The sequence below is a fragment of the Chelmon rostratus genome, chromosome 15 (assembly GCF_017976325.1).
Source record: "Chelmon rostratus isolate fCheRos1 chromosome 15, fCheRos1.pri, whole genome shotgun sequence".
Classification (NCBI taxonomy): Eukaryota; Metazoa; Chordata; class Actinopteri; order Chaetodontiformes; family Chaetodontidae; genus Chelmon; species Chelmon rostratus.
This window is the reverse complement of record NC_055672.1, coordinates 8,647,023-8,669,667: the sequence shown is the minus strand read 5'-3', so window position 1 is coordinate 8,669,667 and position 22,645 is coordinate 8,647,023. Positions and strand designations below refer to the sequence as shown.

The 22,645-nt window shown below is 42.4% G+C and overlaps 1 protein-coding gene across 1 annotated transcript; it reads right to left on the bottom strand.

Annotated features, from left to right (window-relative positions):
- On the bottom strand, window positions 1–22,118 carry plpp2a (phospholipid phosphatase 2a). The gene is made up of 6 exons (XM_041954492.1): window positions 21,756–22,118; window positions 4,703–4,854; window positions 4,354–4,616; window positions 3,331–3,388; window positions 2,260–2,436; window positions 1–1,179 (listed from the first exon to the last, which is right to left on the bottom strand). Exons 1-6 carry the CDS (start codon window positions 21,814–21,816, stop codon window positions 1,030–1,032), a joined length of 861 nt encoding a protein of 286 aa, XP_041810426.1. The 5' UTR covers window positions 21,817–22,118; the 3' UTR covers window positions 1–1,029.
- Between the last annotated feature and the right edge of the window lie 527 nt (window positions 22,119–22,645).

Sequence of the window (22,645 nt, the reverse complement as noted above, 5' to 3'; positions counted from 1 at the left end):
TGCTGGCTAATATTTATAGAGAAAAGTACACAAAACAAACGACAGGCTGAAAGAAGTGATTACATTATGTGCAGCTTCACAATAGGTTACACATGTTGTTATCAAGAGGGAAGGAAGGAGGTCCATGAAGGTGTATTTAGTTTGTGTCAGAGTGTGGTTTCACAAGCAAGGAAGCTAAAAAGATGGTTTATGGGATGCACATGTCTCCATTTGTCTTTGGTCATCCTTTTAGATGAAGTTTGTCTTTAAAAGAGAAGAGACACATGTTGCCAGCTCAAAAAGTTGCACTGTGACATCACAGCAAAGTAGTGGTGGCACATTCTTTAAAGGCTACACTAATTTATTAGATACAGTAGTTATAAACATAATAAAAATGTTAGCAATGTTTGCATAATGTATGTAGTAAACAAGTCCATCATTACACATGGATATCTTCGAAAGACGGTAAAATACAGAGACATCTGCAGAGAAAAGTGAGATCTAATCTAGCTCCAGTGTAGGTAAAACAAACGTCTTATCTGACTGCAATAAGCAACAAAGTGGAAAACGTTCAGCCTCCAAGGTTTTGTCATTCCATCCGAGGACACAAAGAAATCTTTGCTTGGCGTTTTTGAAGTTTACAGATTTCTTCAGCAGCCTTTAGCTCATTTTTCAGTTTAACTCACAGCATAAATCCCCCTCCCTCCAATCTGAAACTTTTTCCTCATAAAATGCAGTTAAAAAAAAAAAAAAAAAAACATCATAAAAATACATATCATTGTACACTTTCGAACATCAATCACACATATTTTCATAACACACACACCCTAACTAAAAGACACGCAGACGGAGGAGCTTCTGTTCCAGCAGGTTTTGGGGAATCTCTGAGTTGTCAGAGCCGTAAAATTGTTGGGAAGTCGTCTCCGAGTGGAGCAGGTCTAGTCTGGATTTCCAGGTAGTGGTTGCTGTACAAGTCACAGGTCCTTTGGTAACAGAGCTGCTGTTAGAGGGTGAAGGCCCAGGTCAGGAAGAGCTGCTGCTGCTAAGAGCTCATACGGGTCCAGAGTAGCTGTAGTGGTTTCCGTGCTGTGAGTCGGGCGGCTGCGGGCTCGGTTTGCGTTCGAGATGTTCCACCTCTGCCGTGTCCGGCCGCGTGCAGCGAGGGGGGCGCTGCTTGAAGAAGTCGGACACGTATCGGACCTCAAAGAGCAGAAGAAGAGTGAAGATCAACAGCTGATTCTGAACTGATCAACAGCTTTTGAAAAGATGCTCGTTTCATTTTGTGGGTTTGTTTTGTAAAAAAAAAAAATCTGTTCGAGGTTATAACACAGATGTGATTCAACATGATGATGAAACATGTGGCTCATTAGAGCTTTTTGTACTTGCTACTCTCGGAAATGATGCACAGACAAGTGATCAAATTTTAAAACCTTCAACGTCATAATGTATCCCAGCCCTTTAATACTAGGCTTATTTTTAAATGTTGACACAGTCAGAGAGATTTCGACTCAACTCATTCTTCTTGTCTTATATTGTGGTGTTTTAATTGCACAATTTAAATTTAAGGGGAAAAAAAATATTAGATTTTAGCAAGTGCAAAGCCTCAAAGTGTGTCACGAGGTCAACACACAAACAAGCAAAGTAGTTACTGTTCACAGTTTCTATTTTTCTGGTCACTTCGTACACATTTCTCATTTCTTGTTAATAAACTGAAGAGGATTTTAGGTTGTGCTGTTGCATCCTCTGTAGTCGTATTTTAATAAGCAAATATGCTCCATGAAGCTGACGCCCTGTCCCACAAAGGATCTAATAATCAAGAAACGCAGCCTTTTCTGCCTAAATATGGTCACAGGAAGCGTGTGTGTAGCCCTCAGTATCCCATACTCTATTGCATGCCGGCTAATGTTTTTTTTTTTAATGGAGGCTCCAGGCAATATTTCTCAAATCATAAAGTCAGGAAATGTTTATCATGTGACCACATTAAATTACCTATTCAGACCACATTTTGCCAGGTGTTCAGGACCACTTCCTGCTGGTAAACTAGAAAATCTTGGACGTTACAAGTTGAGAAAGATCGCCAAAGTGCACCATAAGTTTTGGTCTTTGTTTGGCTACGCTCAGTCATACGTTAAAGCCTTGAGATATCACATTTTATGCTGCTTTAATCATATAAACATCCTGCACACGGGGGCTTTAAAACAACTGCAGCCTGGACCGATTTTAATATCGCATTCGGCCCCTTTCTGCACACAAGAAACGGACACACAGTGTCGTACTCACAGTGAGCACAGCGATGAGCGCCCCCTGCAGCAGCCCCACCAGAACGTCACTCCAGTGGTGTTTGTAGTCAGACACACGAGTGTATCCCACGTACAGAGAAAAGGCCACCAGGAAGAACTGGATGGTTGGTCGCACCAGTCGCGTCCACTTCCCCTGCATCCGGGCCTGGACGTAGAGCTGTACACACAGACAACACAGTCAAGTCATTAAAGTCGACCTTTTTATTTCTGAATTCTGTGTATATATAAATCTGCTTAGAGAGTAGTCAAATACACACTTTTTATAAAGGAGTTTAGCAGTCCAATGTTTTTTTGGTAATATAAGTTTTTTGATTTTAAGAAGCTTCTTCTCATTGGAAATCTATATTTAATTACACAAAAAGATTTCTGATGATTAAGATGTATTTTGAAAAAAAATGAGGACCCTACAATGTTTATTTTTACATTTAATCAACTAAAACTTGCCAAAAAAAAATAATTTACCCTAAAACAAACAACTTTTTACTCAGGATTCATAAACACTCACTCATAAGAAACATGAAATTAGATCAATGATAACATTCTGACGAGACATGATTGAAAGGATGAGGCTGGGATTGTTTGATTTTTGACCTGCTTTAAATTTTATTCTCTGACAGAAATTAATTTGTAAAGAAATTTTACCTACATGTAATTAACAAAACACTAATGAACATGTGTGACAGGTGTTTGACAAATAATCTCTAATTCTATATATTTCATATCTCTTATTTCTGATATCAAATGTGTTCTTTTTGTGGGGCACGCCCGGACCACCTGCCTCCACAGAAAGGTCTGAGGTCAGGCTCAGTTCCAGGACAGCGCTGTATATAAAACTGACTCTCAGCATCTCGACTGGAGATTAAACAGTTTAATCTGTCATCTTCCTGCCATTGTACAGTGTGTGGTGTTACAACAATGATGTTTTCAAATGTCAGCTATGCATTCGTGTTGACCGCCCCCTCCTGTTTCACTTGTGAGCGTCTTTGGTAAACACACTGTTCTCACATACACACACACGCACACACAGTGTCACACGACGGCGGCGACTCACCGACAGAAAGAGCATGCTGTACATCCCGAAGGACGAGTGGCCGGAGTAGAACGACAACCTGAGGAGCCAAACAGCAACACAACACAATTCATGGACAAAATTCACTGCGATTTTCAATAAAAATGTTAATGACGTGATGAAGAGTAACAATTAGTTAGACCCACTTATCAGTTTATTGTCCACGTGCAACGTGATGCATATATAAATATATAAATAATTTCTGTGTTGAGGACAGAATCAGTTGCACCAATCCCAGCAGGACATTTTGATGTGATTCCATGTGTGTTAACATTCAAATTATTTAACAATGATCCTAATTGAGCCGCAGTGACAAAACTAAATATGTTTACAGCTGAACTATCAGTCGCTGAGTTCAATGAACTTTGACTGCAAGTGAAGGACATTTATCATCATTTTGTCAGCGTCATAAAACAGTTATTTTCTCAATGTGGAAATCTTTTCCATGCCGGTTGACGCTGACTGGAACAGCGAGACTGAGTTCAGGAAATTGATCCAAATGATTTGCATTAATTATAAATTAAAAGGTATTTTATTATACTTGACATCTACTCATATATGAATTTAGTGTGTAAACAAGAAACAGGAAATTAATCAACTTTTATAAGAAATTCCTTATTTAAGTAATTTATCAAGCAAAAATGCAGAAAATATCCTGGTTCCAGCTCCTTTAAGGGGTTTATACGATTGCAGATTTCATATTTTGGAGATTTTGACTGTTAGTCTGACAAAAAAACTTGAAGACATCCAGCAACTTGTGATCTGGGAACTTGTGGCATTTCGCTTTTCATCTTAACCGTATATTGATAAAACAGTTAAATAGATAATGAAAATAAAATATGGTTACCAACTTAAATCTATCAATGTGCTGCAATGCTCGTGTGCACATATTTTCAGAATCTTGTTTCTGGGTTGAAAAGAGTTCATTTAAAGTCACAGTCGACCTTCCCTTGATGATAAAGATCTAAAAAGCCGGTGAGAGAGGCCGTTTACGGTGGCGAGTACCTGGATTCAGTCACATTGCGAGGGCTGCCGGTACAGTTGATCTGCAGCATGTATCCGTTACAGCTGACCGGGGCGCACACGGCTAAGAAGTTTGGACGGGGACGACCTATAGTGAACTTGGCCAGGTCGGTCAGCGATTGGCTGACGGCTCCTCCGAAAAGGAAGGTGCCCACCACCTTATAAAGGGCTGACAGGTACTGGTTGAACTGGGAGTTGGAGTGCAGACGCTTCGTGTGAACGAGGTAGGCCTCCCCTGTGGTGATCTGCGGGGTGAAGACAGAGGAGACATCAGTGAGGGTTTGTTTTTATCACAGGGTAAAACACAGATGAACGAGACGTTGGGACTCACGATGACGATGGAGCAGGTGATGGTGACGGCGGCGATGCCTCCGTGGGAGATGGTGTCTCTCCTGTAGGGATAGCTGATGCTTTTATCGTCGCAGTAGATTCCTCTTTGGTACGGGCTGAACATCAGTGTCAGGATGGCTGAGGGCAGAGCCGCTGGAGGAACAACAGACCACAGTTTATGAGCTCAACATTCACTCTACTGCTCCAGAAAGAGTCAGTCAATACAACAATGAAGGGATGCACGATAATTATTGGGCCGATAGTTATCGGGCCGATAACAGGAAATTATGATGTCATTCCGATAAGTCCGATATCATGACGAACAACCCCGATAACATATGTGTTTTTGTCAGCACGGCTTCGCTCCCACTATGACACCCGAATGGCCTGCAGTGAATGCTGCGTTCAAGTGACGTTAGCATAATCAGAAAAACTCTTTCTCACTGGGAAAAATCAAGAATACCCCCTCATGCCAGAAAACAACTCGTTAACTCGGTCATAATTTTGCTAGTTGCTGACTTGAATTAACATTCGCAGTATTTTTTCACATGTTACACACAAAAGTAGAAACATGAACTTAAATAGGCCGAAAGAACGACTGGCAAACGAGGGAACGGGGGAATGTACGTTACACCTTGAATGCAGCATGCGGCACAGCGTGCTGATGAAAACAGAGTTCAGACTTCTTCAAAGTTTCCGAAGAAGATTGTTCGCTGGTTATTCGTAACAAATGTTCCAAGCGATTTCCACTAGGAGCGAGAAATGGCACAAGCTTTAATACCCGATCAGTCACCTGAAACGTTACCACTGCTTTGACGGAGTTTGGAAAGCGTATGAGGACGGCCGGCCCGCTAAAGACGCTAACGTTAGCAAGCCAGCCGCAAAGAAGCCACCGGGACTTACGTGTCGGCGAGGCTTTCGAAAAGTCCAAGAAATTTGCCAAAGATGACCCACGGGCTGAGGTTATTGAAGATTTAATCATGGATGTGATGGTGCTTGACTTACTATGGACTGCCCTTCTTCAGTTTGTTTACATAGATAAGTCTAAGTAAGGGATCATGAAGCCTGACGCGACGCTTCTCTGTCATGGGAAACTGCTCACTATACATTATCCCGCTTAGAACACGGCTTATTACTAAAGCATTCAATAGTGTGACACAAAATAGTGATTAAAACATATTTTATTGATTTAAAATGAGTCTACTCTTGCCTGTCACCGCTCTCACTGCGCAGCGGCTCTGAAAGTAAACACGTAACTCTGCGGCGGTCGGCTAGTTTAGCTGTAGTTCGCCACTGTCACAAAACCGTTTTGAGCCGGAGTACACGGACGAGGAGCTAGTTGAAAGGAGGATGCGGAGGCAGAGAGAGGAACAGCTGGCCAAACAACAACAAACGCGTATCTGCTGGCCGCAAGTCCCACTCTGAGCAACAGAGGCATTCCTCCTCTGTTGTCATCGATGAACATTGTCTACAAGAACACCACCAGTTGCCGTTTACTCGTGGACGCGCAGCCGTTTGTTGTTGTTTTGGCCAGCTGTCAGTGTGTGATGTCATTGTGTGATGTCAGTGTGTGATGTCACAGTGTGATGTGATGTCACAGTGTGATGTCAGCGTGTGATGTCAGTGTGTCATGTCACAGCGTGACGTCACTGACATGGTGATGTCAGTGTGATGTCGCTGTGTTATTTCTGATGTCACACTGTGATGTCACAATGTGATGTCACAGTGTGATGTCACAGTGTGTGATGTCACAGTGTGTGATGTCACAGTGTGTGATGTCACAGTGTGTGACGTCACTGTGTGACATCACAGTGTGACATCACAGTGTGACATCAGAAATAACACAGTGACATCACACAGTGACATCACACTGACATCACACTGACATCACATGGTGATGTTAGTGACGTCACGCTGTGACATGTCGTGACATGACACATGCAGCATGCGGCTGTGTGATGTCACTGTGTTATTTCTGATGTCACACTGTGATGTCACACTGTGATGTCACACTGTGATGTCAGTGTGTGATGTCGTCACAGTGTGACGTCACAGTGTGTGATGTCACTGTGTGACATCACAGTGTGACATCACAGTGTGACATCACAGTGTGACATCAGAAATAACACAGTGACATCACACAGTGACATCACACTGACATCACATGGTGATGTTAGTGACCGACATGACACATGCAGCATGCGGCACAGCGTGCTTATGAAAACAAAGTTCAGACTTCTTCAAAGTTTCAGAAGAAGATTGTTCGCTGGTTATTCGTAACAAATGATCCAAGGGAGTTCCACCAGGAGCGAGAAATTGCACGAGCTTTAATACCTGATCAGTCACCTGAAACATAACCACCGCTTTGAGTTTGGAAAGCGTATGAGGACGGCCGGCCCGCTAAAGACGCTAACGTTAGCAAGCCAGCCGCAAAGAAGCCTTGGACTTAAGTCCAAGAAATTTGCCACAGATGACCCACGGGCTGAGGTTATTGAAGATTTAATCATGGACATGATGGTGCTTGACTTACTATGGACTGCCCTTCTTCAGTTTGTTTACATAGATAAGTCTAAGTAAGGGTTCATGTATCTTCCTTCAGGATGACATAGAAGCCCGACGCGACGCTTCTCCGTAGGAAACTGCTCACTATACATTATCCCGCTTAGAACACGGCTTACTACTTAAGCATTCAATAGTGGGACAAAATAGTGACTAAAACATATTTTATTGATTTAAAATGAGTCTACTCTTGCCTGTCACCGCTCTCACTGCGCAGCGGCTCTGAAAGTAAACACGTACGTTGCGTAGCAACCGCCTCTCACTGTGCGCAGGCCGGCAGGCAGGAAAACTTATTTCTTTACAGATATTCAGCGAAATCATGTCAAATGTGGAGAAGTGACAGGATATCCCAAACCTGAGAGAGACGTAGCTGGAGACAGAGTTTGGTTTACCGCTATTTTTTCGGACTGATGGATAAAAGTCCTGCATCAGCTGATTTCTGCTTTCAGCGTCAGACATTAAAAAATCTGCCTCCAGTTTTGTCTCCATCATTCTCCAGCCAAGTGTTTGGTCCTCTCCAAACAAATTAAAAATAATGTACGAAAACGCTCCATATTATGCCACTCAAATCAGCTGGCGATTTGTTATTGAGCTTGGTACATTAAGGGATTGCCCCTTTAGTCTGACTGTTAGGAACACGCGATTGACCAATCAGAATTGAGTATTTAAGAGTGCCGTCTTCTAATTTCTGTCAGTACAATATGCACTGTGCATTATTTTTGTTGTCATTGAGGAATGCACTCAAAGTTATCGGTATCGGTTTTAAAAAACAGTTATCGTGCATCCCTACTACAATGATCTCATCAGAACATCCTAATGAACACATGTTTAAAGTAAGAGAGCATGTACCTCTACTGCAGCTGCACAGTCGCCTCCATGTATCTCATTTATCTTAGAAAATGTTATAATTTTCTTTGTTTTATTTGAAACACACCTGAATCGCTCTCTCTACCAGTTAGAGACAATCATAGGATGCATGTGCTGGACATTTGCATCCAAGTAGCTGCAGCAAGCATTGAAAGTGTGAAAAAAAGGCCCATTTTTCAGCGTTTTCCAAAAATATATAAAAAGATTCCTGGATCAGCAACAAAAAGGAATCAGGTTGAGTCATCCTGCTCATTAAAAGACACCTGAACAAGCAGGACCGCAAACGTAACACACTGCAGATGAAAAGATCAGAGGAAAACAGCACCCTGGCTCACACTGAACACCTGAGGTGGAAAGTTTCTCCGGTTTTATACACAAGAAGGATTTGTAAGTTTCAAGTAAAAGTACTGCACCAAAATACAATTTTGAGGCATTTGAGTATTTCCATTAAATGCTTCTTTACATTTCTACTCAAAGTATCGTTTATTTTATACTCAACTATATTTATTCCAGAGCTTCAGTTATTTTGCAGATTATATTAGCATAAAATATAAGCAACAAATAAATAATCAAGTGTTTTTATGAATTAAGCTGCCTGCAAAATTAGCTCCACCTTTTAGCTGCAATGTTAAATTTATGGTTACAAATTAATGTTTCTGAAATGGGCCATTCTGCATGTGTAATTTTACTTTTGGTACTTTAAGTATGCAGATACTTTCTTCCTTTTACTATGATAAACTTGAACTTGAACATTTCTGCACTGTGGTCTTGATACTTTTACTGAAGTATCAGTGTCACTACAGAGTGTTTTTCTATTTAAAGCGGAAGACTTTGGATTTGAGCTGCTGTAAGTGAGACACTGCAGCAGTAACACTGCAGGGGGCCACGCTGTATTGTTCGGAGCTGGAGGTCCGTTCTGACAGCAGCTTCGACCCTTCAGCCGCACGTTGACGAGTGAGCCACGACACAATGAGGTGCAGCTCAGGAAACAGCTAAGAACACACTGACGGCTTTGGCCCGACGGCCCGACTCTGCCAAGTGCATGAATTTGTCATCGGTGGAGCTCAGTGGCAACAGCTTCACCTCTGCGGGTCACAGCCACCCTCTGTGGACGAGCTGCCTGTCGCCGTGGAAACATGTGCGACAGGACAACTGCGACCTTTGACATCAGGGCAATGTTCACACAGAGAAGGGCCTGGGATCTGAAGTAGGACACACACTCGTGTACCAAAAGCATGTGCACGCACACACAGCCCTGACAGATAAAAAGGGCTCCAGAAAACGCTTGTGTTTATAGTTTCCATTAGTGCGACAGACAAAAAAAAAAAAAGGTGGTTTCACAGTTTCTCTACAAGTGCAAACAAAATAGTCAGAGTTCAGCGTGGCACAGCAGCAGCAGAAGCACATAAACCTGCCTCTTAAATCTGAGCCGGGACAATAGTCCAATCTCCAGGGCTGATGTCACGGACCCTCCAGACTACAGCTCTGAAATAGTTTTCCTGTTTTCAAGAACTGCTCACTGAACCGCTGAAGGAGGGAAGAGCGGGGAATGGATGGACTTTGTTTTTGCAGGCAGGAGCTGTACATTAACTGGGTAATGCCATAAGAGCGGCTCTCCACTAACAGATTGCTTCCTTCCTGCGGAGTGTGTGACCGTCGCTCTGACAGGCAGCACCGAACGAAACCACAAGAGGAAAACATGCTCCAGACTGGCAATTTTGGGAAGGCAATTCACGTGAGCCGGTCAAGAGTGCGAATTAAGTCTGAGGTCATGCACACTGTGGCCTGTCAGGTGTGAACATTTACAGCCAGCGCTTCCTTCTACATACAAGAATAATAATGTGTGCAGGTATGAATGAACTTTGCTCCGGTGAATGTAGGCCATCCTGAAGAAGGAAGTTCACAAATGGGAGTGTGGAAGGAAGCAAAAAGTGAGGGTTTTCTAGCATGAAAAGAAACAATCTATTACCATAAGCTGTTAATTTTAGCCTTAAATTTCCTTTCAGGTATCATAAATTTAGAAGAAGAAAAAAAAACACTGTTTCATAGTGTTGATGTACAGTTTTATGGCTGTTTAGCTGTGTATGATAAAAGAAAATGTGGCTGGACCCACTATTCCTCATTCTTTAACTTCATTTTATGTAAAATTATGGTTAAAGGTGCAATTGCTGCTTTTTGGGCACTTGGGGGCAGAGGAAAAAAGCTGTGGACAAAACGTCGACGCATCACGTTTTAAGATAATGTCATGAACTCGTTAGCAAACAGTCACTTATTGACACATCCGGCAGTTACAGAGGAACAAGTCCGATAGTCACTCTCTGTTAGCTCTGTTTTTGGTCTCCACCACTTCCTGAGATAGAGCCCACTTCCCTTTCTTTAGCTGCTAAAAGTGCCACTATCTTAACGAGGTAGTCGCTAACTGTGTCTGTCTGCTGCTTGGTGCTGAGCAGGCAGTGTGCAGTGGGCTTTATATTGCCCAACCCTAAATCATAGCGAGGGACCACCGTTCACGTTGTCTCTTGATACAGTGATGCTATTCAATTACTGATCACAGCTGCTCAGAGTTTAATGTTTGTGCATGTTGTATTGACGGGTGTGGGAGTGCTCTTTCTATATATACAGTCCACAGTATATATGCACTATAGGCAACACCTGCACAATCTCATGCAAGAAGCAAAAAGAGAGAGACCATATGAAATGCATTATATTTTACAGATGTCCTGCATATACTATGACCAGTTTATGTCTCTACACACTGCAAACAAACACACACGCAGCATTTTTGAGCGAGCGCGACTAATGATCCTTGATGACGAGCAATTTCCTGATTAAAGGGAGTGTATTTCCACGTCGCTTTGCTCTTCGCGTCTCAGAGTTCATTATCCCAGCAGGTCAGGCGTGCTCGCAGCTCGTCTTTGAAGTGACGTCGGACCATTGTTTACTCTGCGGGGTGCAGGGATAACATTTAGATAAGAGGCTGCTTGTTTGACACAATTCTCTGGTGGCTGCACGCTGCCAGGGTGGAGATGTGAGTGGACGGAGTTGGGCAATGGCCTTCGAAACACACACACACACTCTGCTGAGCTTATTTAACATCAGAATCAGTGAGGAAGTCGATTCCCCTCCGTATCAAACGCTCCAACAGCCTCTGGGAGCTGAGCCCGTAGAGGGCTCCTATTATCTGAGTGGGACTGACTGTTTTTATCTGCTCTATTATTCCAGAAGGCCTGGTATGTTTTTGTAGGCCCGTGCTGGTGGGGCGGCCTCCCCTCCCAGAGGCTGGGTCAAGTTGAGGGAAGAGAGGTTCATTCCCCAGATTTACTCAGAAAACCTCGGTCCTTTCCTTCCATGAGAATTTCTGTGCTAGATCAGAGTATTTTTACTTTACGCTGCGTATTAGTAGTTTTTAATATATTTATCAGAAGCATTGATACTTCAATGCTTTTTCAATACCAAGTGTCTAAAATGATACAATCTCCATTAATTATTATTAATTCTATCCATCAGCATTGAAAGTACTGAAGCTATAAAACAACAGATCTACTATCAGATTTTCAAATCAAGGCTGCACAGGTGAACCATCAGGGAAGTAATTTAACTGGTTCTCAACCATTATTATTAATTTTTAACCAGTTTTATTGGTTATATTTTATTGGTTGTGGCTATGTGATCACTGACTTTCTGTAGCAGCACTGTGTGCAGGCTGTTAATATTTGTTTTTTAGTTATCCCTTTTGCTTAAGCCACATGTTTTGTGGTAAGAATACGAACAGAGCTCACCATGCAGAGGTGCATCAGTGGGGAATAAATCAACACGTTTTTACTTATTTACTGCACTTAAAGGAACAGTTTGACATTTTCTTAAATACTTTTATTTGCTTTGATGTACACGCTTTGGTATCTGATCAAAACAACTTTTAGAAGGAAATAATTGGGCGTCCAACAGAGCTCACCATTATGTGAGACACATTAGCAGGAAATAACTTTTTCTTTTTGGTTGTTTTTCTTTTGTTGCCAGGAAGTCTCATTGCAACAGCACGCCAATATAAAAACAAACACGATTAAGAATATCAGCAACTTTAAAGTCCCTCAGACAAACAAACTGAAGTTAGAGTGTCTCTAAACTTCTGCAGTTCATTCCAGTAATAAGATGCATGAAAACCAGTCCACAGTTCAGAGCTGGTACGAGAAGCATCTCGCAGTGATTGCACATTAAGTACAGAGCTGCACCCTGAGTCGATTAGCCTAGCTTAGCATCAAGACAGGAAGCTCACCAAAGTTCAGAAATGCTAAAACCCCAATAAACACATTATAGATACATCTGAAATTCTAACGTGCTGTTTGATAAACTAAAACAGCATAGTGTGCCTGAAACCTTTATTATTTGAACTATTTCTGGGGAAATACTACAACATGCATCCACTGGACACTACGCTGACATAAATATCCCACAATGCAGTGCAGCAGTGACAACAACATAACAGGTAATGGTGGACAGCAGCCAAAGTTTGCTTCAAGTGATACTTCTTTGTTTAACCTGTTCTTGGAGATCACATCTTAGAGTCTTGTTGTCGTGGTGAGGTTGCAAGGCAACCGGCAAAGACGATGCACATTAGAAACAGCTACGGCACAAAACTCCCCACAAGTTGTGGTTTTTTCTTTACGGTTTCTGTGCAGAGGAAACAAAGAAAACACGACCACTCGGGTTGGCTCCCAGCACGACTCTGATCTGAACGCAAAGAGTCACATTGATCTGTTCCACCTCTGAGAAACACTGAGAATACATTTATTTCCAAAAACTAGTCCCTTAAGTATAGTTTTGAGGTATGTCTACATAACTGAGTAATTTAGTTTAAGCTAACAGCTGTTAGTTAGCTGTTGCTTGGCAGGTTGTCTTGTAATCCCCCAAATCTCAACTTTTAACTAAAAATTTATTGCAGCTTAGTGACAAAGGTTTTTGGAGAATGTTCTCAACTTCTCAAACTTTCTTCCTTTCTTTTCTTATTACCTGCTTCCTACCTTACTTCCTTCTGCCCTGTCGCTCCTCAGATCCTTCCTTTCCTTCTTTACCTGATCTGAAAATTCCCAAAACTGGAGGTTTTTCCCCGAAAACTAAACTCCTGCAGCATCTGTCCTTTTCTGAGTGCATACGACTACAATAAAGCATTTGAGTGCATCTGAAAACAAGCTCTTCGGTGGGCTGTAACAGCTTGTCTCATCCTGCTCTGACATTTTACATGGAGCTGTTGATTTTTTTCCTCCCTTTTTCACTTTCTCTATAAACTTTAACGGCTGCAAACAATGTAGAAACCAGTTTCAACGTCTCGTGAAAAAGACACACACACACGCGCACACACAGAAACACACTAAGCCTCTGCTGGGTTTTTGTCTCCAGAAACAAAGCGTCCACAGGAGAGAGAAAGAAGGAAGAAGGGAAAGTATTGTTGTACGCTTTCACAATCTCTTCTGGCGAAAGCGCACCCCCCCACGATTCCACTCTGAGAAAATAAACATGATGGAATTTGGGATCAGGCACAAGTACAACTTCCCCTTGACCTCTGACCCAGCGGGAAGTGGGAAGTGTTCCTGTTATTCAGCCCTGAAGATGAGTGGCAGAGGCCCGCGAAGCGCTGAGACGTTGATGGGAAACAGAAACAGGTAACGCGGTTGCAGGTGAACCTTTGCTTGAGGTGTGCGAGTAAAATATGACTTGAGCGTCTGCTTGGCGACCGTGTCAGCATGTCAGCTGAGGGGGGTTCAGTTAGTTTGAGAAGTTCCCTCTTTGGTTGATTTGCATATCTGCATTGTTGTGGGATTTCTGCCGTTTCAGTTCTGTTTCTTCTCAGTTTCAGTCTATAACAGCTATCACTGCTCTTTATTTTTGGGGGTTAATCTTCAGTTAAATCCCCCCCAAAAAAAACTGTCGTTGGAAGGAAAGCTCATTATTTGCGAGGCAGGGGATTTTTCCTGGGAAAGCCCTAAATGACACCGGATGATAATAAAAAAAAGCTTATCTTGGGATTTTTCTGCTTTGGAGAGGCAAAACTGTTCTGTATGAAAAGGCTGAGTGTCACGACTTTAACCTCTTCAGACCTGAATTTTGTTATTTTGAGAGAGAAGGGTCAAAAATCACATTTTTTTTGTCCTGTCATCTGAACTTTTGGACTTTCCCATTCATGCTTTTTTCAAACCATGTACTGTGAGTGTTCACCGTGCACATGGAGAGGCCTGCAGGGAGACGTTTTCACCATTTTTACTCAAATTTAGTTATTTTAAACCTGTAGTAAATTATTTTTGGGCACTTCTGTTGTGCCAAACTTAAACATCTACAGCTTCTTTTATCTGGATCAAACAGTTCTAACGTGCAAAAGACTTTATATCCATGGTAAATAGCAAAGGTATTGAAATTACTCTGGCATGATATTTATATGTGTTTAATACATACAATATCCTTGTTTAGGCCTACATTTGGAAACAACACTGTATTTAACAGGATTAATGGATGGGTTACATATAAAACAAATGATCTCTTTTGCAATTGTCCGTATGCCTTTGCATTATTTCACCTGCAAGATTATAACCAATCAATCAAGTCATTTTTACCAGTTTAAACATCTTTAAAACAGACTGCGATCAGTTTTGGGCATGATGGCAGAGACGAGCTATAAAGTCTCCCTTTCAGCTCCGTTTTGGTCTCCACCGACTCCTGAGCGAAATATATGGCTCTTTGGCTGCTCGTCGCTTCCTGTGTCTGTCTGCTGTTTGCTGCTGAGCAGAGTGGGCCCCATCCGATGGAGACGTCTAATTTGGAAATAACTAAAATAATAAATTTGTTGTCTGAGTGAAGAAATCTGCAAATTGATTAAATTATAATCAATTAATATTGTAAATACTATATTCCTTTCAAGAAAGTGAGGTCTGCATGTATATAAATTGACAGAAACAAGGGAAATGTGACATTTTCATACTATGTCACCACCAAATATGATTGGTTCATTATAATGGACAAACATTTGCTGGCTTTTTAGTTAGCAGTACAGCTCATGTGTCAAATGTGTTAAAGTTGTTGGTGTGAATCCAGATGTTGTCATTTAAAAGGTTTCTCAACACTGTGAGTCATTTTTCCAACATGTCCTGTTCCTCATTAAAGCGCCGCGCTTGAATGAGAGGGAATCTGGCATCATGGTGATCCTTCACTTTGTGCTGAACACTTCCTATCACTCACACACATGCTGAAGGGTTGTGTGATTGTCTTCAGTGGAGGTACGTTCTCTCTGCAGACGTGTTCGAGCAGCCTATAATTAAAACGATCAATCCTGCAGACCTTTGAAGCTCATATCTCAGTGAAGGGAGCACAAGAACAGTGAAAAACTGACTTTGACCTTCAGTCAAAGGCAGAAAACAGAAAGAGCTCTTCCTCTCTCGCAGGAGACCACGACAGTCCGCAAGAGACCCTCTGAATCCCCCGGGGGATGGTGCATTTAACTGCACAAGCACAGTCTAGTTACAAAGCTGGGTGTTACAAGAAGCTAACACACACACACACACCAGCATCTATCTTTCATTTTCACACAGGAATGTCAGGGAGCAGAAGTCAACACTTGACTTTGGCACACATTTGGCAGAAGCAGATACTGTGTGTGTGTGTGTGTGTGTGTGTGTGTGTGTGTGTGTGTCACTAAAAAAGTTGGGACCAGCATCTTGAAGATGTCAGCAACATGTTAACATGGCACATAAATAACATTCTGCAGAGACAAACAACAACAGCTGCTGACAGGCGCCTCATCAGCTCTGTTACCAAACTGTCCGGACGTTTCTGGTGTGAGAGTGGAGCCGTTTCCATAACGACACAAAGCAACACTGCCATTTCATCGCTGCCAAGTCTCACCTAAATTAAAAATGTATTTATTGACCATTGCCAAGTCATTCTGTACTGAGCTGAAACACCTGATTAATTGATCACTGATTCATCAGTGTAAATTCTCTTGTTCCAGCTTCTGAAATGTTCATATTTAGAGTTTTTCGGTCTTCTGTGACAGCAAACTGAATATTTTGGGGTTTTTTGTTTTAGTATATTCTTATTGTCTTAGTATATTTTCATTCCTGGTATATTTTGAATCTTTTAAACTGTCGGTTTGGTATTTCCTGACTGTCTATACACCAAACACTTTCCATCCAACAGGAGGTTTCTATAAAACTTGACACCAATAACACATAATAATCTGACACAACTCTCATCCTTCCCTTTCATTAATCACCTTTTCTCCCTTTTTATTTACATTGGTTCACATTAACAGTCACTTTTTAACTCTCTCACTCCACTTTGTCCTGCAACCAACATGCAGTTTTAGCCAAAAATGCTTCAAATTAAATAAAACGCTTCAAGTTGCTGTCAAAACACGCAGAATTTTTATAATCCAGACAATAAAACTGTCATCAGGTGAATAAACAGAACTGCTGAATGCTAGAAAAGGCCTGAATTTAAAGTGGAGACAGTGAGGATATTACAGTTAACGCTGCATACGTACATGTTGAAGTGAGTCGTTCAAGCCCACAAAGTCTGCCAAACCGTCTCCGATCCCCTGACTGACATGTGAATTTTCAGAATGACTGGTATTTGCTTTTAAGTTTTGCAGGTTGCTGACCTGCGCCTCCCGTGTTCCTCCCTGACTGCAGCGAGCGGGAGTTTCTCCTGACACCAAACCTATACATTACACATCACACGCATCCCTCGACCCCGCTGGATGGGCACAGACCAGGTACTGAATGCTGCAGGAAGTGAAATTCTACCTGAACCGAAACAAGGAAGAGGTACTAGAGCGGCACAGAGGGATTTACTGGTGGTGGTCCTCGCGGTGAAAAGTGCAGCAGCAGCTGGACTCGATCTCGCCGACAGGCGGCCGGAAAGGCTTCAGCTCGTCACTGTCTCATAATGGACAAACACCATTAAAACGGAGACAAACAGCGTTTAAAACTGCCAGTTTCTTTGCTTTGGGAGGTAAACAGCTGGGAACAGATGGTTTTTCTAAACAGCGACGCTTTAGAGAACAGTTTGTTCCAAGCTGGAAGAGGTTTTTCTTTAAGCTTTCTTCTAAATATTTGTATTTTACATCTACTGCAGTCAAGATCCTCCCATTGTTCAGATCAGGTTCGAACAGGAGGAGCATTCTTCTTGCTTTGTGTTAATGCAGCAATTTAATGTTGTGTCGCATGTTATATGAACATAAAACACTGTTTTTCATGGTGTTAACATTTTAAATAAAATCTAGTTTGAATAGTTTGAGAAGGTTATCTTAGCTTAGCATAGCACAAAGGCTAGAAACAGGGAGAGCTGGCCTGGCACTGTCTAAAGCTGGTAAAACCTCCAAAGCTCACTAATTAACACCTATCTCTTTTGTTTGATCCGGGGTTTATGTGACAGACTATTTCTGGGCCAGGCAGCCAGGTTAGCCGTTTCCCCGTCAGGTGACAAGCTGCTTCATCAGCTGACAGCTTGCCTACAGCCAAGAAACAGCCCATCTCATAACCCGCTGAAAGGCCACATGATGTTGGAATAAGAGGTGTTGATTAGTGAGCTTTAGAGGAACCGAGAGGTGGATTTTGTTACCATCAGACAGGTTTAGAGGTCCCCTATCCACCGTCCCCCTCCCTCAGCGCCAATTTCTGACAATCACCGTAGTTTGTAAAACGTCTTGTCGGCACTGATTAGTCAGCCACATCGATTAATCGGCCGACTTCTAGCTTGGTGAGATAGTCTAGTCCAGTCTATTCAAGCTAAGATAACTGGATGATTATCACATGATCAGTATCACAAAAGAAGATGTGAAACGTAACTGTAGCCTGAATTTCATGACTGACAGTGTACCAACAGTGTACCACTGTGCCTGTATCACAGTGAGATATGGATGTGCAGTAGTGTGTGTGTGTGTGCGTACACTTGCGAGTTGTGTTGTACCTACTGTGTGCGGAGGTTACAAATAATGGCAGGATGGAGGTTTGACTGCAGAGGGGAAGAGCGAGAAATAAAACACTGAGCAGAATCGCAGATCAGTTACAATCTATTCACTCAGCACATTCCTGTCATATCTCTCTCTCTCTCACACACACACACACACACGCAACACAACGTTTCTAAATGAGGGGGAATCAAACCTACATGTTTACCCTGCACACACACAGACAGATCACGGCAGATTAACATCCTCGAGATGGAAGCAAACAGCAACGACTGAGGGAGAAGAGAAATGAAGCTCTGGTGACTAAAAGAAGGAAATTAAAAACACGGAGATGAAGTGTGAGTTTGTACAGAGATCGGCCTGTTATCACAAACCTGGCTATGAAAACTAACACAAGCTGAGGCAGAGCGGTAACACCTGGTGATGAAAATGACACGAGAGCTGGGAAATAAAATGATATATCATATCAATGTTGTGACACGAGGCTCGTTTGGGGTTTTGGAACGTCAAGAATGTTTCAATTCGTCAATGAACTCATTTTTTAAGCAAAACTGCCAAAAGTGAGACAGCTCCAGCTTCTCAGATGTTCAGATTTGCAGCTTAAATTATAGTAAAGCATCAAATATGTGACATTAGAGCTTGAAATCAAATTTGTTATCAAAATAGATGCATCTTAATTGTCTTTCGATCGGCTAATTGATTAACTGACGAGTTTCAACACATGCATAAATAATCTTTAAAGTGTTTCCTTAAGCACAGACAGTGATTCCTGTATTATACAGTTATATTATCCATACGGAGGTGTACTTCTGCTGAAATTCCACAATATTTGAGGTTATTAGTGCTGATTTCATCTGGTCTTTTTATCTACAAAAGGTTTCTCAATTGAATTTGCAGGAAATGCGATACGATGACATAAAAAAAAAACGTTAAGGCGATATCAGGCTTGATCTTTTCGCCCACGTCTCAGCGACTCACACGAGATGATTCAGAGCACAAATCTTAAAACTAATGGTTTCACTTTTTAAAGGCTGATGACTAACCTACACCTAACCCTGCAGGTCTCACACACACACACACACACATACACACATACACACATACTTTCACACACCCGATACACCATGATTGTGACATGATAAATACCTGAACCTCAAGCTTAAGTCAGCCAAAGAAATGGTTGACTGAGTAATCTATAGCTGACTCGTTATTAGTCATCACATCTGCAGAAGGAAACACTCTGTCCGTCTGCCTCCGCCAAGGACAATGTGTTTCATGTTTTATTTTTTCAGTGTGTCCCTGTTTGTCAGCAGGATTATGGAAAAACTACTGGTCCAACGTTCATATAACTTGGCGGATGAGTGTAGCATGGGCCCAGGAAGAACCCCCCCAAAATGCTTCAGGAAGGCATAACCCTATTTAGACATAATTTTAGAAATAAATGCAGTAGAGGAGTGGGCACCTGGTGGAGCTCAGTGCTCTGAGTGTCCTTGTAGTTTTTTAATGAATGCAGATAATCAGCAAGTCCAAGAAATCCTCATCTTTCTTCTCTTTTCTACCAGTCTTATCCTCAGAAAGAGCGTCTTTCATTGAGTTTATCCCTGAAACCATCGATGGAGGAAGTAAAGTACCAAAACCACACGGTTACCATTAACAGTCCTACATTGAAAATGTTACTAAAGCAAAAGTATGTAAATATAATCAGGAAAACGTATTTAAAGTATTGAAAGCCTATATCATATATTATAGGTTTTTATTACGCTTAATGTGAAAGCAGGATTTTATTGTTGTAGTCAGTTGAAGTGGACATAATTTAAACTAATTTAACTAATTTAACTAACTAATTTAAAATACTCTGACTCATTATTATTACGGATTAATGTGCTACTGATTATTTCTCCTCTATTAATCAATTATTGGGTTTGTAAAATGTCTGAAAATAGTGAGAAATGTCGTCACGATGACCCAAAGCCCACAGTGACACCACAATGCAAATCCTGACGCGTGTGAAGCTGGAACCGTCAAATTTTCATGTTTTGTGTGTACAAATCTCTATTTGTAAAGTAAGTAAAGTAAAAAATACAATATTAAAGCAGAAGTAGAGACGAGCACGACTCAAGAACCTTAAATTTGTACTGAAAGACAGTAAACGAGTAAATGTCCACAACTGCCTCCAGACCTTTTCCCACCTCAGAATGGACACGCAGGGCGTTGACAGAGGACTCGTCATATGTGAGCACACACACACGAACAGTGAGGGGGGGTTGAGCGGCAGAGCGGTCATTATCATTCCTCCCTGTCAGTCAACAGATGGGTCCACAACTGGATGCACACTCACACACACACACACACGCACACACACGCACACACACACACACACTTCAGTGTTTCTTGCGGCCTTCACAGGGATTCCACTGCAGCTCTAGTGTGACCCCCATAACTCACCCCTAAAAACATCCACAGCGAATAAACTCAGTGAGAAATGAGCGTCCCTGATTCCTCCCCCCTTTCATCACCTTGGCTATGGCCCCCGTCAGCCTCGCGGTGACAGGGCCGTGTGCAGATGTGACACAAACAGCTGGAAGATGTCAGTGCTGCAAACGGGTCCAGAGCGAGTCGCAACAAGTCGTTTTGTGCCCCGTACAGCGTTCACACGGCAGAGACCACTCTCAACACACACAAAACACACACACACGCCTGGCCCCCATGTTTCCAAAACAGGATTTTAACTGTCACAGAGAGATTCATTGAGAACGATCTTTGCTCTTCCTCCTAACCCTAAGATTCAAAAAGAGAAAGGCCACAGGGTGAAAGCATGAATGCATTCAAAGAGCCTGGAAATTATTCATCAAAGAAACAAAAGCGACAGCTGGAGACACACACACGCACACTCACACACGCACACACACGCACACGCACACTCACACGCGCACACACACTCACACGCACACGCACACAGACACACTGCACTTCATGGTTACTTCCACACACCCAACGCTGTCCGAACTCGATGGATCCAAACTGTTCGCATCAGCAAATCAGCACTTTACAGGCCAGATGGTGAGATAAGATAGGATGCGTTGTGTCTCATGTCAAATGATTTCAGGGAACAAAACATCTCAGTGACAGCCAGTTAAAAAAAAAAAAGTCCCAGCAGCATTCTTTGTTGAGAAAGACTCTGTTTGGCCTGTTTGAACAAGATAGAGACCAATGATGACTTGCAGTGTTTCATTGCACTATTGCACTGCTGAGAGTAAAATCACTGGCAATGAAGGTGTTTACTGTGCAGGTTTGTGTCACAGAATAATGTGCAAGGTGAGTTTTTACAATGCAGATGTGGAATTTTTAAACAGGTGTCAGTGACTTCTTCTGATCTTGCACAAAGACCCATGAAGCAACAAGTGGATTACCTGTGATAGATCTAATAAATCACGCATTGTGTGCGCGTGCGTACGTGCGTGCGTGTGTGCGTGCGTGCGTGTCCGTGCGTGTCCGTGCGTGCGTTGTTGGGTAATCCCACGCGTCACTGTGCAAGCGTTTCAATAGAAGCCTTTATTTGTCGTTTTGGAGTCATGTTTCTGATTCGGCCGCTTGTTCACGCACAGCGACCTGAAAGTGATCGGACTTTCAGCCATGTTGTCAGGAGGAGGGGAGAGTCAGGGTAGTCACTCACCGACAGACACGCAGAGAATATCCACCACGATCAGAATCAGCTTCTTCCCGTGCTCTGTCATGTTTCCTCCGATGCCGCTTCACTTTCATAAATAACCCGAGTTTAAAAAAACAAAAAGCAGGGGGGCAGAGTTGCCATCCAAGAAGCGCCTGGAGTTACTATGGACAAACTACTACCAGCACAAGTCGACCTGCTCGCTCTTCCGGCTCCACTCCTCTGTGTACCTGCCCGTTTGTCCGCCTGTCTGTCTGTCTGTCTGTGCGCTGCGCTGTTTCAGGTGAGCAGCAGCTGCGCGCAGCCGCGGCCCGTCGGTCCTGCCTTTTTACGCACGGGGGGCGCGTCTTTCCGCACAGACAGGGCGATAAAAGCGGGCTCCAAGAGGATTTGGTTTCTGCGGAGTGGAGGAAACATCCCCACTTTTCTGCCCCGTCCTCTGGATTCACGAAATCAAATCAAAGCAGTGGAATTACCCACGTGGTTACTCTTTGGGTAAAAGCATGGCACAACCCACCTGAACTACCTCACAGGGCACGAGGGTGGTCTGGAACTGATTGAGACAGCAAACATGAGCAGAGTTAAGATTTTGATTCCCCCCTAAAGAGCTCTGAAGGTTACTCACACTCGATTGATTTGACATTTAAGTCATAATCAAACTAATGAACAGCATTTGTTTTAGAGAGCTATCACTTATTTACGCTCATATTATGGAAGACATTCAGCCAAGAAAACAACACAGAATGAGTTCAGAATGATGAAAACGGAAACACTCATTGGAAGTAATAATTATCAGATAAGAAGATAAAATATTCAGCTGCAATCTCAATTTTTGACCTCTCATGATTCTGACTTTGTATCTCACAGTCAAAGAAGTCACCAGTTTGACTCAGTAT

What these genes read in the sequence shown, in the direction of transcription:
- plpp2a (XM_041954492.1), bottom strand. Translation starts at nt 21,816, where the DNA reads ATGACAGAGCACGGGAAGAAGCTGATTCTGATCGTGGTGGATATTCTC. An exon ending in CGCAATGTGACTGAATCCAG is followed by an intron (nt 3,389 to 4,353) that starts GTACTCGCCACC and finishes TTGGCTCCTCAG; the next exon opens with GTTGTCGTTCTACTCCGGCC. An exon ending in CGCTCATCGCTGTGCTCACT is followed by an intron (nt 1,180 to 2,259) that starts GTGAGTACGACA and finishes CTGCTCTTTGAG; the next exon opens with GTCCGATACGTGTCCGACTT.